General features: G+C 36.4%; 1 protein-coding gene and 1 non-coding gene across 2 annotated transcripts in view; one reads left to right on the plus strand and one right to left on the minus strand.

Moving 5' to 3' along the window:
- ADAM9 (ADAM metallopeptidase domain 9) overlaps positions 1 to 17,936 on the plus strand; it is a 118,273-nt gene that overhangs the window by 20,793 nt on the left and 79,544 nt on the right. The window contains 7 exon segments of the mRNA XM_037741412.1: positions 336 to 412; positions 1,425 to 1,620; positions 3,139 to 3,204; positions 5,658 to 5,729; positions 7,076 to 7,245; positions 9,647 to 9,728; positions 10,815 to 10,948. Of these exon segments, the coding sequence (XP_037597340.1) occupies positions 336 to 412; positions 1,425 to 1,620; positions 3,139 to 3,204; positions 5,658 to 5,729; positions 7,076 to 7,245; positions 9,647 to 9,728; positions 10,815 to 10,948 (797 nt within the window).
- LOC119472523 lies at positions 2,922 to 2,990 on the minus strand. Its single transcript, XR_005201671.1, has one exon. It is a non-coding gene; the product is annotated as a small nucleolar RNA SNORD38 (small nucleolar RNA).

The following is a 17,936-nucleotide window of genomic DNA, read 5'->3' on the forward strand; positions in this document are numbered from 1 at the left end:
CAGCTGCTTGTTGGCTTTTTGGATTGACTGTGATTTAAAATGTTAAAGATGACATAATGCATGTTGTTCTGCCCCTAGGCTGAAAGGTCATTGAGGCAGAGCTGTTTGTACCTTGTATCCCCTGGAATTCTGCCTAAACATTTGTGTACTTGTAGGGTGGTAGGAGATAGTCTGCAGATGGTCTGAAGAATGCCATGTGATACTATGAGATGCCAATAATATAAATAAAACTTTTTAGTTGACTGGCCTCAAGTAATTTTGTTAGCTCTGCAATTTCTTTGATGATTTTCAGCAATATAGCAATATTTGAAGATAATACAGTATTTTCCATTTAGAATCACTGTCATTATCGGGGCTATGTGGAGGGAGTTTATAATTCGTCCGTTGCTCTTAGCGACTGTTTTGGACTCAGGTAAGCAATTTCCTGTATCTTTTTTTTCTTTTCCCTGTATCTTATCCTTTTTCCTATTTCTGTCTCAAGATTAAATCATTGTGGGCACTTAGCAAAATTGGAATTTACTTCGATGTTACTGAACATTTTTATAGCTGTGTTTCAGATATCCTTGGCATGTTTATTTACAAAAGTATTATAATTGATTAGTTTTAATATGTAAAGAGGAAATTTGTTTTGAGACCACTAAATAATTTTTGCTATTTAAAATAAAATATACTTTAAATTTCTGTAGCACTTTATATTTATAAAATTTTCACTTTGTATTATTTGAGACTTGTATTTAATTCTCATTATGACTGTGAATAAGAGCTCATTATCCCCATATTTAGGTGAACAAACTGAGGTTCAGATAACTTATATTACACTTCATATTAAGTTATTATAGTATTAAAATTACATTCCTTGAGGTCATGGCAATGTGCTGGTTGGTTGATTATATGATTGATTGAACTAATAAATATTAGTTCTATTAAGATGGATATGATTATCTTCATTTAAGTGCTAACACTTATTTAATAGTTACTGTGGACCAGGCAATATATTCTGAGTGTTTTGTGCTTATTAAGTAATTTTGTTTTCAGAACAATCCTATGCAGAGGGTAAACCAAGGCAGAGGTTAAATACCTCACTGAGAGTCCTGCAGCTAATAGAAAACATTTGGAATTCAAACTCTGGTTCTCTGTTTCAGATGCTACATTCTTAGCCACCACTTTGTAGTGCCTTCCATTTCCCATAGGTCACTCAGGGAGGTTAAGTAACTTAACAGCAGTGATGCTGCTAAGTAACTATTTGAGCTTTCAATTTAGATCCGCTCCAGCCCCATCTGTCTGATTCTAAAGCCTCTGTTTTTTTCTCTATATCATGCTATGCCTACTTACATATTTAAGAAGTAGGACTTGAACTTAGGTTTTCTGATTCCTTGTGTATTTTCTTTTTCTTAAAATTTGTGTATGTGTAATGCAACATTCAGAGGATTGCTGCATTTAGAGAATGCGAGTTATGGGATTGAACCCCTGCAGAACAGCTCTCATTTTGAGCACATCATTTACCGAATGGATGATGTCCACCAAGAGCCTCTGAAATGTGGAGTTTCCAACAAGGATATAGAGAAAGAAACCACAAAGGATGAAGAGGAAGAGTTTCCCAGCATGACTCAGCTACTTCGAGTAAGGAAATAGCATACTTCTTTATGGCTCAGACTATCATTTTAGAAAAATCATGTATTTATTCATGAAACCAATACTATGAGTAGTGTTTTCTTTTCTTTTCTTAATTTTGCCAAATCTATCGATAGGCACTAGGTGATGAAAATATGAGCAATATACAGTTCCTGCTACCAAGTTAAGTACAGTTTAGATTCTGTGGGTTTTGGAAACTACGTTTTACATCTGCAACAGTTATCCTGTTTGGTATTGCTACATATTGGTCTATTACACTGTCCTTTTTTTTTTTTTTTTTTTTTTTTGAGGCAGGGTCTTGCTCTGTGGTCCAGGCTGGAGTGCAGTGGTGTGATCATGGCTCACTGTGGCCTTGACCTCCTGGGTTCAAGCAGTCCTTCTGCCTCAGCCTCCCAGTAGCTAGTACTACAGGTGTGTGCCACCATGCCTGGCTAATTTAAAAAAATTTTTGTAGAGATGAGGTCTCATTATGTTACCCAGGCTGGTCTTGAACTCCTGGCATCAAGCAATCCTCCTGCCTCAGCTTCCCAAAGTGCTGGGATTACAGGTGTAAGCCACCGTGCCCAGTGCAAATAGACTTTTTATTTACGTACCTCTTAGACAACTCGAATGGTGATTCTTGAACCCTAGATTAAAGAAAGAGAAAGATATAGCTTTAGGACTTTAATGACTTCAGATATGTTTTAAGGACACTCTCATCCCTATTTAGAGACTGCTGTAGCATTTCATGATATACTCTTGACATGGGTCTCTTAGACTGAAATGGTTCTAGGACTAGATCAACTTCAGTTGCAGAGACTGTACCTTTCCACATAAGAGAGGATGTTGCTGCCATGAAAGAGCATATTTTTAATTAACTCATACTAGTTTATGCCATTATTTTTATTGCCTCTCCTGCTGTCCACTCATTTGACTGTTGGACTGTTCTTTTTAACTTTAAACATTGGACAACATTAAAAATTTTGCTTATTCTACTTTGCATGAATTTTTGTAAAATGACAAAACTAGTTGTTTTTGAAAATGGCAACCTTGTTCTAACTTACGCTCTGGGATATTAGTGGGTATGTTTTCTTTATCTCTCATCATAATAATGGGGTTTTTCATTAAAATATGTGTGTCTGTGTGTGTGTGCGTGTGTGTGCATGCGTGCATGCGCATGTGTGTGTGTGTAGTTTTGATTTTAGAAAATTGGTAATTCTGCTTTGTAAACTTAAGAAACCCATTTTATCTGTAGCATTTTTCTCATATCAGTGCAGATAACAGCAGATAACACTTCAAAACATTTTTTTTCCCCTCAGACATAGTTTATCATCACTTAAAGTCAGTAACAGAACTGGACAAAGTTTTTATCACTAAGAAGCAGATAACATTTCAAAAAACATGTTTTTTATTGATCTAGGATATGTTAAGCATGTTCTTAGCAGACATGAAATAGTGATGAGAGATTAGGATGTGACCATAGTCTTATAACTTTCTTTTGCCTTTATGCTGTTTGTGTTTTGACAGAGAAGAAGAGCTGTCTTGCCACAGACCCGGTATGTGGAGCTGTTCATTGTCGTAGACAAGGAAAGGGTAAGAGTGGTGACAGTTTTTCTTCTTTTTCATGAAAAGCATATAAGTGAGCATCTAATGAAGGAAATATAAACTACAGTTTGTTTGTATCTTACTTAAATGATGATTTTAAAACTAAAATTTTTTTTCCCTTAAACGTTATAACACCAGAATAACACCAGAATACCAACAGAAGCTCAAGGTAGCAAATGTGACTGCCTTTAACTTTATCTTTTATTAATGATTTGTTTTTCTTGTTTTTGCTGATGACTTGCTTATGCTAAATTTTTTGAGTGAATCTGTACTGCCTATCAGGTTCTTGAGAACTTTTCAGATTACTTTAATGGACTATGGCTATAAAAGGTTTATTCTTCCTTGGCTATTCAGATTGCTTTGCTTTCTAGAATTTGAGATAACCTATATTGCACTTTAAGAGATGGAAAACCTCCAGGTCCTGGCATGCCTTTGGAAGGGAATAGTATTAATTTCAGTGTACAGGATCACATGAGGGCATTTTCTTTATTTATACTTAAAAAACAGAACTAAGTGCTTTGCTTTAACTAAGAGAAGTAACGTGTCCCTATTGGCATGTATAGGATTATCAGTTTTAGAGATAGTGGCTGTATAATTTATTTATTTATTTTCATGTTGCTTTTTTAAATTGATATATAATACTTAACATATTTATGATGTACAAGTGAGTATTTGATACAACAGCTGTGTAATTTAAAATAGAGAGTATTGAAGTGTTTTGTTTGACTTTTACTTCCAACTTTGTTGTTAGTGTGAAAAAGTTATTAGTGGAAGCTTATACCATGATTGGCAGTTTCTTTCTTGTAAGCTGTACAGACAGTTACGAGATTTTTTTTTTTTTGGGTTTAATAAAATTCCTTGTTGTATGTAGGTTGGAAAATAATACGCCATCCCAAATAAATAATTTGGGGAAAATATTATTAAGAAATAGACTCAGATTTATACATTATAGGTTCATTGCCCTCAAGTAGTAGAAGGAAAGCACATGGAATATGAGCAAGTGTGAACTCTGCCCCAGCAGTGGGTAAAAAGCTTCTGTAGACTGTTTTGAACAAGTCACAAAAACTAAGATTCAAAATGTTTTTCTTCATTGCTGTTTCCAGATATATTTGTTATATACAGTTAGAAAATGGTTAAAAAAAATGGTTCAATTTCAATCAAGCCCTGTTAAATGTATTAAATTAATTTTTTTTTCTTGTTTAGGAAAATCATGATTAGATCCCCAACTGATAAAATCTGATATATTCTGATATTGTGCTTTTAGCATAGAGCAAAATCATAAATTCTTTGAAAATTTTTCTTTTGCTAAATTGGTTACATAAAATAATGTCAAAAATAGACATTTGAGTTTAGCCAGGTCTCAAAGAAAAAATTAATCATATTTGTTTGGCTTAAGATGGTTAAACTTTTATATTTTCATTTACATATGACTTTTTAACTAGTGATTATTGGTTAATCTTGCATTATTAATTCAGCCCAGGGTTTAGAAATGGTTTACTGGTGCTGATCTGTAACGAGTCTGGCTATTTCTGTATCTCAATTCTGTTTTCTCTATGTCACTTTTTTTTTTTTTTTGTATCCATAAATCATGTTCTACCATGTGGCTATGCACAGTCTCTCTGAACCTGTTCTGGTTTGGAAGCTGCACAATTCTTGAATCAGTCGTTCTTTGGTCAACTAAACTCTGTTAAATTAAAATAAAAAGGTTTATTGGTGATATAATTAGCCTAAGAGGTGAAAGGGTCAGGAAGTTCTTTAGATTGTCTTTTATTCTTTTATCTATGCATTTTTATTGCTTAAAACTCTCTGTGAAATGCTTGAAAATATTTTTGCATTAAAATAAAAGGAACATTAAGAAGATAATTTGTTTTAAAGTTCTACTAATTTGGAGAAAATGAAGACTTCAGTGCTGTTTCATTATTACTTTACACTTTCACCTGTTTTTTTTTTTATTCCTATCACTACAATTTCTTAATTTGAAGCGTTGATAAATATCTAAATGCCTCAATTTTTTGTTCAGAGGAAATATTTGGATTCTAATCTTCATTATAACAAATTACAGACACATTTTTATTCTTGTTTTTTTTTTTTTTTTTTTTTTGAGATGGAGTTTCGCTCTTTCACCCAGGCTGCAGTGAGGTTGCAGGATCTTGGCTCACTGCAACCTCTTCCCCCTACCCCGGGTTCAAGCAGTTCTGCCTCAGCCTCCCAAGTAGCTGGAATTATAGGCACCCACCACCATGCCTGGCTAATTTTCGTATTTTTAGTAGGGACAAGGTTTTGCCATGTTGGCTAGGCTGGTCTTGAACTCCTGACCTCAGGTGATCCACCTGCCTGGGCCTCCCAAAGTGCTAGGATTACAGGCATGAGCCACTGTACCCGGACTCACATTTTTATTCTTAGTCTACTTTGGTGATAATGATTCTCCTTTGCTTTTCCAGTATGACATGATGGGAAGAAATCAGACTGCTGTGAGAGAAGAGATGATTCGCCTGGCAAACTACTTGGATAGTGTAAGTTGTATTTTCCATCAATCAGGATGATTCTGTCCTATTCTGTATCAGAACAGAACTTAAAAAGTGTCTCATTTTGAGTTCTGATTATCACAGGGCCTCAATCAATGACTCAGTCTTTCAGAGGTCTACTTTCTGGTTTGTTTTTTTTTTAACTCTTTTTAATGTTTAAAGCAAAGTATCAGTGTAGAAAGACTTTGAGAAAAACAAGAGATTTCATATTAGCATCTACTTTAACTTCAGAGTAGCTAGGCTTAGGTGCTTTGGCATTTATGAAAAGGTCTTTGAATTTTTATTGAGTAAATTTTATTTTGAATAAGGCTGCCTTCTACTCTGAAAATATGATGATGATACTAATTTGTGTGTGTGTGTGTGTGTTTGGTTTGAGATTTTGGAGTTCATTCAGTGGAAGATATTAAATAATTAGATATAAAGTAATTTTATCTACAAAGCTGATATGAACATCAAGCATGATGATTATGATGATGATAGCATTCAGTTGAATATTTACAGTGTGCTAGACACTGAACTAAGTGCTTTGGACTTAACCCATTTACTCCTCACAGTACCTCTATGAAATAGGTATGAGTTCCATAGTCCTTTATCTGAAACCTCTGACGTACCTGTGATTATAATTTTAGAAAAATAGTATGGTTCACTCCATATTATATAACACCTCCGACAGGATCTTGGGATAGCACCTTGTAATCAGACTCATTGGTATTTCTGCAGTGAAATGTAGGAATATTTACATTAAGTGGGATAATAGTGGACTGTGAATGAGCTTGCATTATATCAGGGCAAATTTTAGAACCAGTTTTACCAAAAACTTAATTTCCAGACTTTGTCAGATTTTACAATGGAAGATAATAAGGATTTTGAATCTCTGTTACTATCATTTTATGGTTGACGAAACTGAGACTATTGAGAGGTTAAAGTCTCATTGTATTTTTTTTTTTTGAGATGGTGTCTTGCTGTGTTACCCAGGCTAGGGTGCAGTGGTACAATCTTGGCTCACTGCAACCTCCCCCTCCTGGGTTCAAGCAAGTCTCCTGCCTCAGTCTCCCAAGTAGTTGGGATTACAGGCGTGCACCACCATGCCCAGCTAATTTTTGAATTTTAGTAGAGATGAGGTTTCACCATATTAGCCAGTCTGGTCTTGAACTCCTGATCTCAGGTGATCTGCCTACCTCAGCCTCTCTGTGCCTGGCCAAGAATCTCATTATATTAGAGGAAAGATTTTTTTTTTTTTTAGGCAGGTAAGTTTTAATTTAAGTAGCTGTGTTACTTCATGTGGTTAAAAGATTTTTCTCACATTCTTTATACTTTTATTTCTCTCTTCCCAGATGTATATTATGTTAAATATTCGAATTGTGCTAGTTGGATTGGAGATTTGGACCAGTGGAAACCTGATCAGCATAGTTGGAGGTGCTGGTGATGTGCTGGGGAACTTCGTGCAGTGGCGGGAAAAGTTTCTTATCACACGTCGGAGACATGACAGTGCACAGCTAGTTCTGTAAATGTTTTTTCTTTTAAAGTACTATTAATGAAATAATCAAAATAATTGTTGCTTATTTTCTTGTATTAGAATTATATTCTCTTGAGGTTTTGGTGGCATTCATTTAAATGAGGAAAACTTAGCTTGATGTGGCATTATGATAATGAGACCTCTTTTGTCTGGATTCCCTGTCACCTTGCTCCCATGTCCTCCATTTTTCTTGGGTTTACGTCCTCATTTTGGTATAGTGTGTTTTCTAGTTGCTTTTTGTGAACAGATATATGAAAAGAAAACATTTTGACCTTATGTGTGTCTGAAAGTATGTTTTCCCAGTTTCGGAACAGAATTTAAACATTGCCTCAATTTGAGTTTCTAGGGCCTAAGTAACTCAGTATTTCCTAGGCATGCTTTGAGTTTCTTTTGTCTTTTTTTTGAGACAGAGTCTCACTCTGTTGCCTAGGCCAGAGCACAGTGGCACGATCTTGGTTCTGCACCCTCTGCCTCCTGGGTCCAAGCGATTATCCTGCCTCAGCCTCCTGAGTAGCTGGGATTACAGGTCTGAGCCACTATGCCTGGCTAATTTTTGTATTTTTAGTAGAGATGGGGGTCTCACCATGTTGGCCAGGCTGGTCTCAAACTCCTGACCTCAGGTGATCCACCTGTCTCGGCCTCCCAAAGTGCTGGAATTATAGGTGTGATGCTGGGTATAAAATTCTATCCATGATATCCTTTTTCTTCATGATTTTGAAGGCATCGCTCTTTTGTCTTTTTTGTCCCAGAATTACTTTTGGGAAGCCTGAAACATTCTGATTCCTGACCTTTTGTATGTGGCCTGTTTTTTCCCCTGTCACTGGAAACTTACAGGATCTTCTCTTGGTTCCCAGGCTTCTGGATTTTCCTGATGATGTGGTTTGGTGTGGGTCTTAATTTTTAGTAAAATTAAGACACTGACACATCCTCGAACCAGTGAGAATGCCATCTAGTTCACAAAATACCAAAAAGAGCAGGTTTCAAGCATACTGACCATGCCTTGCCCAACCACACCCAACAAACTATCTTAACCCTCTCTGTTTCTGTGGTCTCCATCTGTCCTGTTAGAGACATTTCCCAGATGTTTGATGATTTTTAGTTGTTTGTTTACAGTTGAGAATGGGGTCCCGAAAAGCTTTTTGGAAGCATTAAGTTCATGAATGCATCTTGGAGACTCTAAGTTCACTATAGAGTGGTCTGGCTGGAATGTTTCCTTGTCAGTCTCATGTCAGTACCTCTAGTCATCTTCTCCTGGCTGGTCAGATGGCTCAGAGAAGGATTTATCCATTCATTTAAAATATATTTATTGGATGTATACTCAGGCTCTGGGACACAGCAGTGAACAAAACTGGCAAAAATTCCTGCTCTCATGGAGTCCATGTTCTGGTGGAAGAAATTGGCCATAAATGAGATAAAAAATACATGTAGTATGTTAACCAATGATAAGTGATAAGGAGAAAAATAAAACAGGGAGGTAGATATAAAAGCATTGGAGGAATGAGGTTGACTTTTGAGGTGACATGGCCAGGGAATGCCTAGTGAGGGAGATGCCTTCTGAGTAAAGACCTGAAGGAGGTAAGGGAATGAGTCTGGGTGCATATTACTACTGGGGAAGAGAGGTCCAGGCAGAGGAAACAGGTGCTGAGGTACAGGTATGTGGGGTGTGATTGAGGAGGCACACAGGGCCTATCTTGAATTTTTTTCTTTTTTGGAGACAGAGTCTCACTCTCTCACCCAGGCTGGAGTGCGGTGGTGTAATCTTGATTTACTGCAATCTCCGCCTCCTGGGCTCAAGCGATTCTCCTGCCTTAGCCTCCCGAGTTGCTGGGATTACAGGTGTGCACCACCATGCCTGGCTAATTTTTGTATTTTTTTCTTTTTTTTTTTTTAGTAGAGTTGGGGTTTCTTGATGTTGGCCAGGCTGGTCTCAAACTCCTGACCCCAGTTGATCTGCCCACTTCAGCCTCCCAAAGTGCTGGGATTACAGGCGTAAGCCACTGCTCCCAGCCCTTCCTGACTTTCACGTTCACTGTGCTCACTGCCCTGCAGTTGCCCATGTAAACATATTTATTCTGTTCATTATCTGTCTCTCCTCACTAAAATTTGTGAATAAATAAACCTAATGTATTTAAGGAGAGGTTTCATCTAGAAGGTAAAAAGAAACAAATTTGTCTTGGTATCCAGAAAGTGTATTCATTTGTCTGAAAAAATTAGTAAGAAGGAGATAAGGTATAATTATATTCTGATTTTAGAATGTTACTTTTCTTTGCCATTTTTCTGCCAGGTTTTATAGGTTCTTCCAATCCAGTTGAGATTATTCATGCAATAAAAGCAACGTGTTCCTTTTTTTTCCCCAAGAACATTTTATAACTTTTACATTTTCATTTAGAAAGAAAGGTTTTGGTGGAACTGCAGGAATGGCATTTGTGGGAACAGTGTGTTCAAGGAGCCATGCAGGCGGGATTAATGTGGTACGTTGTTCTTGATGTTTAACTTTAGATGTTTGCATTGGGACAATATCAAGCATTGATTGACTGTATACTTCCTCCCCTGGTCCTTAAAACAATATTTTGAGTGTTATGAGGGACACGGTAGAAGTGACAGATATGTTCTTTCCCTAGAGACTGGATCAAATTTTTAAATATGTACTGTGTCTACTAGCTCTTTACTTTTTTATTTATTTTATTTTACTTTAAGTTCTGGGATACATGTGCAGAACATGCAAGTTTGTTACATAGGTAAACATGTGCCATGGTGTTTGCTACACCTATCATCAACCCGTCATCTAGGTTTTAAGCCCCTTATGCATATTTGTCCTAAAGCTCTCCCTCCCCTTGCCCCCTACCTCCCAACAGGCCATGGTGTGTGGAGTTAACCTCCGTGTGTCCATGTGTTCTCATAGTTCAACTCCCACTTATGAGTGTAGCTCTTTACTTTTTATGGGTGAGGAAACAGATTTTAGTGAATTAAATTAGAACCATCAACTTGTTTTCCTATAAACTATCATGAGTAGTTTATAGGTGTTAAAGTGGTTGATCTCTTGCTTGAAGGATTTGTGTCCATCATTAGTGTGTGATTCATGTTACTTTTTTACTTGACTGAAATGTATAAAGACTTCTTGGAGGCCGGGCGCGATGGCTCAAGCCTGTAATCCCAGCACTTTGGGAGGCCGAGGCGGGTGGATCACAAGGTCGAGAGATCGAGACCATCCTGGTCAACATGGTGAAACCCCATCTCTACTAAAAATACAAAAAATTAGCTGGGCATGGTGGCGCATGCCTGTAATCCCAGCTACTCAGGAGGCTGAGGCAGGAGAACTGCCTGAACCCAGGAGGCGGAGGTTGCGGTGAGCCGAGATCGCGCCATTGCACTCCAGCCTGGGTAACATGAATGAAACTCCGTCTCAAAAAAAAAAAAGACTTCTTGGATGCTTGATTTATTGTATAGGCTGTCAACAGTGTGGTGAATAAATTTCCTTTTGTGAAAAAATAGTCTGAGCAGCAAAACATTTTCTTTGTGTTCAGAAACCTAATCACTACCTTCCTGTGTCTGAACAGTTTGGGCAAATCACTGTGGAGACATTTGCATCTATTGTTGCTCATGAGTTGGGTCATAATCTTGGAATGAATCATGATGATGGGAGAGATTGTTCCTGTGCAGTAAAGAGCTGCATCATGAATTCAGGAACATCGTGAGTACCTGGATTCTTTCTTCTCTTTATATGGTATTGTAGACCCATGTTATTTCTGGTTCCCTGAAATTAATTACGTGACATACCAATGAGAAGTCTATGTTTTTCCCCAGCCTTTTAGATTCAGGGGGTTACATGTGCAGGTTTGTTACCTGATGTATAGCTGAAGTCTGTGTTAAATAATTCCAGAGAGCTTTTAGAAGGCAACACTTGTATAGGCACAAGTAAGTAACTTCTGTAAACCAATTATAGACTGAAAGAGTATAAGAACATGGCAAAGTTTATATCTGAAGTAGAAATTAGGGGGAGGTTTCTGCTAGATTCACTGTGGATTGGATTTCAGTGAAGGACTGTGTAAGAAATTTCTTCACAAACCCCTTTTTGAGAAAGTGCTGCATTGTTACTGTAAGTAGATGAGGTTGTGACATACCTCTATCAAAAAACCCTGTTTTATAGAGATAAAGGTGGGAGGCAAGACAGAGAAGAGGAGAGAGAATGGCTAACATTCATTAGGCTCTTTTTATGTACAGGCACTGTTGCAGGCTTTTAAAAGATTGTCCACTTACTTACTGCTCATCAGTGAATTGAGGTACACATACTTTATCTCCATTTGCAGATGAGGAAACTGAGGTCACACATGCAAATTGCTGACTGGGATTCAAAGCTAGGAAGTCAGAGCCTGTGATCTGATCTTAGAACCCTTTCCTGTCCCAAAGCTAAAAAATAATTATAGTAGAAGGTCTCATGGTGGTTGGGCATCAGAAATACAGATTTCTAATGCAGATTCATCGTAATGCCAGTGAGGTTCCTTCCTAATTTAGAAGGCAGGAGTCCTAAGTAGAGAGCTGAACCTAACAGTAGTGTATACGTGTGTAAATGCTGAGCCTGAGTGAAAATTAGATACGAGAGATGGTATCTTTAACAAATACAGGGTGGACATGGTGGGTCATGCCTATAATCCCAACACTTAAGGAGGCTGAGTTGCAAGGATCACTTGAGACCAGGAGTTCATGACCAACATGCGTAACAGAGTAAGACCCTGTCTCTAAAAAAAAAAATTAAAGAATGTTGGCACATGCCTGTAGTCCCAGCTACTCAGGAGGTTGAGGCAGGAGGATCACTTGAGCCCAGGAGCTCAAGGCTGCAGTGAGCAATGATTGTGCCACTGTACTCCAGCTTGGGCAACAGAGTAACACCTTGTTTCAAAACAAACAAACAAACAAACAAACAAACAAACAAACAAACAGATGAAGATTTCACATGGGGAATATCCATGGCCCCAAGTGTTCATGCCCCTTCCCACCTCTCTCAGGCTTCCGAAGCACTGACAGAGTAATAAAAACTTCTGTCAACCAGCCTTTCAGCTAAAGATCTGCGTGGACAAGACAATTGTGGTCACATGCTAGTATAAAACTATAAATTCTCAAGCAGAATATATAGTTTTTGAACAAATACTAGGCTCAAAAATAGATAGGAAGAATTAAAATAGTACTTAGGAACATCCATGCTTTATAAAATAATGTACGTAAGGAAAGTCATATGTTTGTAAAAGATTTCCTATAGTAGAGGGAAGTAAATTTAGCATTTGCTTTGGCCAGCAGTAAAGTTGAGAAAGACGTGAATTCAGGGAAACAAGAAATGAGTAATGAACAATGAGACAAGTCAAGAGATTGATATAAAAAAGCATTCAGAGTTAAGGAGAGAATGTTATGAAACAGTGCCATAGTGGAATTTGATATGGTATAGGAAACAATGAAGAGTGGACCCATACTTTATTCACCAACTTGTCAAACATTTATTGAGCACTGACTACATGCCAGACTTTGTTCTCAGCATTTGGAATACCTCAGTAAGTTAGATTGACTTGCCTTTCAAAGAGTTTACATTGGAGGGGAGTGGGAGACAATCTGTAAACATAAGAAAATCAATAATATAAGGCGTTAGAAGGTGATAAGTGCTATGTGAAATAAAACAGAGTGGAATATGGAGGATTGGGAGGGCTGAGGGTGGTGAAACAACAGAACAGGCCTCAGTATGACAAAACTGGATGTTAGTAACAGAAACTTTGAGCGAGGTGGTATTTAAAACTACTCCCCTACTTTGAGTAAGTTGGTATTTAAAACTACTCCCCTAAAGTAAACCCTATGGCAAAGAGACTTACAGTGTACTTAAATATTAAGTAAATATTAAGCATTTTGAGGAGAATGGTATTTAGAATATTATATTGAAAACACATATTGACATTTAAATATGAAGATAACATGATCTTGAATATAAAGTTTCCATCATTTTCCCCAAGGGAAGAGCCAAAAAAGTGTTCTTTTTTTTTTTTTAAATTTGGTTGACTTGAATGTGTATATGCTTGCTAGGGATATAGTAGATAGAAAGGGAGGGAACTGTTACTGGATCTGGGAGAGTCTCTCTAGCTGCAGGGGAGACTATCCCTACAGGAGGTGAGATAGAGGAACACTGATAGCTTGAAGGGACCTGGTACAGAGAGTTCCAGGGGAATTATTCAGCCTTATTCTCCCAGTGACTTCTGATCTCTTCAATAGAAGTGTGGAAAGTGAGTACCTGTGCCTTGTCCAGCTTGGTGGGAAAGCTTTTGATTTTTCACCATGGTGTATGATGTTGGCTGTGGGCTTTTCATATATGGCCTTTATTGTATTGAAGTGATTTCCCTCTTTCTAGTTTGTAGAGATTTTTTGTTGTGAAAGAATGTTGAATTTTATCAAATGCCTTTTCAGCACCTGTTGAGATGATTATGTGACTTTTATCCTTGATTCTGTTAAAATGGTGTTAATACATTTTCGTGTGCTGAACCATCCTCATGTCCCAGGTATAAATCTCACTTGGTCAGAGGGCCTGATGTTTCTGATGTGTTGTAGAGTTCTGTTTGCTAGTATTTTTTTGAGGATTTTTACATTTCTGTTGTTAGGGATATTGACTTATGATTTTCTTTTCTGATTGTGCCTTCTCTGACTTTGATATTAGGGTGATGCTGGCCTCATAAAATGAGTTTGGAAGTGTTCCTTCCTCTTCAATATTTTGAAAAGACTTTTTGGGAGCAGTTTTAGGTTCACAGAATAATCGAGAGGAAAGTAGAAAGACTCCTCCCATATACTTTCTGTCCCCACACTTGTATAGTCACTCCATTTTCGATATCCCTCAACAGAGTGGTATACTTGTTAAAACTGACGAATCTACATTGACACGTCATGATTTCTCAAAGTTCATACCTTATGATTCACTGTTGGTGTTGTGCATTCTATGGGTATGGACAAATGTATGATGACAAGTATCCCTCATTATGGTATCATACAGAATATTTTCATTGCCCTAAAAAATTATCTGTGCTCTATGTAGTCATCTGTTCTCACCCCTCCAACCCTTGGCAACCACTGATCTTTTTACTGTCTCCATAGTTTTGTGTTTTCCAGAATATCATATATTTGGAATCATGCAATATGTTGCCTTTTCACATTGGCTTCTTTCACTTAGCAATATGCATTTAAGGTTTCTCCATGTCTTTTCATGTCTGGATAGCTCATTTATTTGTAGTGCTGAATAATAAATATCCCATTGTTTGGTTATTCGACAGTTAATTTAGCCATTCACCTACTGAAGGACATATTGGTTGCTTCTAATTATGAAAAAAGCTGCTATAAGTATCCATGTGCAGGGTTTTGTGTGACCATGTTTTCAGCTCCTTTGGGTAAATACCAAGAGACGTGATTGCTGGATCATATGTTAAGAGAGTGTGTGTAAATTGTCTTCCTAAGTAGCTGTACCATTTTGTATTCCCACCAGCTGTGAAGGAGAATTACTGTCGCTCTACGTCTTTGTCAGAATTTGGTGGTGTCAGTGTTCTACATGTTGGTTATTCCTATAGGCATGTAGTGGTATCTCATTGCTTCAATTTACATTTCCCTGATGACATAGGATGTAGATGATCTTCTTTTGTGTTTATTTGCCTTCTGTATACCTTCTTTTCGGCATCTGTGAAGGTCTTTGACCCACTGTTTAATCAGATTATTTCTTTTCTTGTTTTTTAGTTTTAAGAGTTATTTGCATACTTTGGGTAAGAGTCTTTTATCAAATATGTCTTTTGCAAATATTGTCTACTAATTGGTAGCTTATCTTCTCCTTCTTTTAATATTGTCTTTCACAGAGCATACATTTAATATTTTAATTCTTTCATGGACGATGCCTTTGTGTTGTATCTAAAAATAATTGCCATATTCAAGATGATTTAGGTTTTCTCCTATATTGTCTTCCAGGAGTTTTAGAGTTTTAAATTTTACACTTAGGTCTTTGCTCCATTTGGAGTTAATTGCGGAGAGTGTAAGATCTGTGTCTAGATTTATTTACTTATTTTTTGTATATGAATATCTAGTTGTACCAGCACCATTTGTTGAAAAGACTATCTTTCATTGTATGGCTTTGGCTCCTTTGTCAGAGATCAGTTGACTGTATTTGTGTGGGACTCTTTCTGGGCTCTCTATCTTGTTCTTTTTATCTGTTTGTCTTTAGCCAGTAACACAGTCTTTATGACTGTAGCTTTAGAATAAGCCTTGCAGTCAGGTAGCATCAGCCCTCCAACTTTGTTCTTCTTTACTATTATGTTGGCTATTCTGGGTCTGTTGCTTCTCCATGTAAACTTTAAAATTAGTTTCATCTATATCCACAAATTAATTTGCCGGGATTTTGATTAATATTTCGTTGAATATATAGATCAAGTTGGGGAACTGGCATCTTGGTAATATTGAGTCTGCCTGTATGTGAGCATGCAGTATGTCTTGATTTATTTAGTTCTTTGATTCTTTCATCAGATAGTATTATAGTTTCCTCATGTAGATCTTATGCATATTTTCTTAGATTTATACCTAACTCATTTTTGGGGGTACTAATGTACATGATATTATGTTTTTACTTTCAAATTCTACTTTTTTATTGCTGGCATATAGGAAAGCAATTGACTTTTGTATACTAACCTTGTATCCTACAGCCTTACTGTAATGGCTTTTTAGTTCCAGGAGTCTTTTTCAATTCTTTTTGATTTTCTATATAGATGATCATATTATCTCTCTACAAAGACAGTTTTTTTTTTTCTTCCCAGTCAGTATACCCTTTACTTCCTTTTTTTGTCTTACTGCAGTAGCTAGGACTGCCAATAATCTGATATTACTTTACCTTCCCCACATTTTTTTTTTCAGTGTTGACAGTGTATTTATTTTTATTTTTAATAGTAATGCTTCTAAAACATATATTTACAATTTTAAACCAAATTGAAAATATATATCTTATAATTATATCACTAAATATATTTATATTTACTGTAATTACTGATACATTTAATCAAGATATACTACTTTTTACATACCACTAAGGAATGTGATATCAGTGAAATTAATAGTTCAATTGTAATCTGAAATGAATCTCAATTTCAAAGTTATTTAAATATGAAAAGAATGTGTTTTAGAATCTATTAAATACAGTATTTGGGTTTAAATCTACCATCTTATATCTCCTTTATTTATCTTCTTTTATGGTTTTCTTAAAAGTCTTCCATCTTAAATATTTAAGGTGATGGATATTCCAGTTATCCTGATTTGGTCTTTACAAATTATTTGAATGGATCACATGTATCCTGAAAATACATACATCTATTATGTATCATAAAAGGGACAACAGCAACAACAACAACAACAGCAGCAACAACAAAATCTTCTGTGTTATTTCTTTTGGGTTGATAGAATGTTTTTATTTTTATTTTACTTTGTAGAAATGGGATCTTGTTATGTAGCCCAGTCTGGTTTTGAACTCCTAGGCCTAAGCAATCCTCCCACCTTAGCCTCCCAGTGTGCTGGGATTATTGGCATGAGCCACTGTGGCCTGACAGATAGCATGTTTTTAGTTATACTGTTATCCTTCTAGATGTATTTCCAGAATGGAAATTATGCAGTCTTTTATTTTTTTTAAAGTAATCCTAGAAATTATAACATGTTTTTGATTTATCATGTCTACTATTAAATCTTATCCTTCCCCAAACAGTTCAAAGACTATATAGTCCTTTAACTCTATTCATCAGTTCCTTGACTTACATAGCTGTGTGCCAGGAAGATATTAGTGATTAATGAAAATTGTTTATTGTTGTTCATTTAGATTTTGATCATTGCCTTTGCCCTTTGGTCCTCTTGCATCTCTGACCTTCCATTTGGTATCCATTTTTCAGTCTGATCAAAGAACTACTTCTGACTTTCCTTTAGTGTGTGTTTAGTGGTAGTATATATTTCCTAATTTTTGTTTTTGTTTTTCTCCTGAGGGCGTCTTTATTTCTCTTTTTTTGAAGATATTTTTGTTGAATATAGAATTGTAGATAGTCAATTATTTTTCATTATACTGGGATTTTTCCATTATCTTTTGCCTTCCATGTTGTTGAGATGTCAGACCATTATTCCATTGAAGTGAATTTATTTACCTATGGCTATTTTCACAATTTTCTCTTTACACTTATTTTTTTTTTTAAGTTTCATTATCATGTTCCTGTTGTAGAAAGAAACAAAACCATGCATACACATGTATGTTATGTATATATAACACGTGTACACATATATGTCTTCATATCCTGCTCAGAAATTTTTTGGTGTTTTAAAGTTTGTGGCTTGATTTTTTTTTCTTCTTTTTAAAATTTATTTATTATACTTTAAGTTCTGGGGTACGTGTGTAGATCGTGCAGGTTTGTTACATAGGTATACACGTGCCATGGTGGTAGTTTGCTGCATCGCCCCAATCAGAAAATTCTCAGTCATGTCTTTACAAATTGCTTCTTTACATATTGCTTGTGTACACAGGGTATCTGCACATTTGCTGTCTCTTATGCCTCTGTGATTCTAGTGAACTGTGTATTAGATCTCACTATATCTCCTTTGTCTCTTGTTTTTTAAAATACATGTTTGCCGAGGACCAGCTTGGCCGGGAGACTCCC

The sequence above is a fragment of the Cebus imitator genome, unplaced genomic scaffold (assembly GCF_001604975.1).
Source record: "Cebus imitator isolate Cc_AM_T3 unplaced genomic scaffold, Cebus_imitator-1.0 Scaffold5, whole genome shotgun sequence".
In the NCBI taxonomy this organism is placed as follows: Eukaryota; Metazoa; Chordata; class Mammalia; order Primates; family Cebidae; genus Cebus; species Cebus imitator.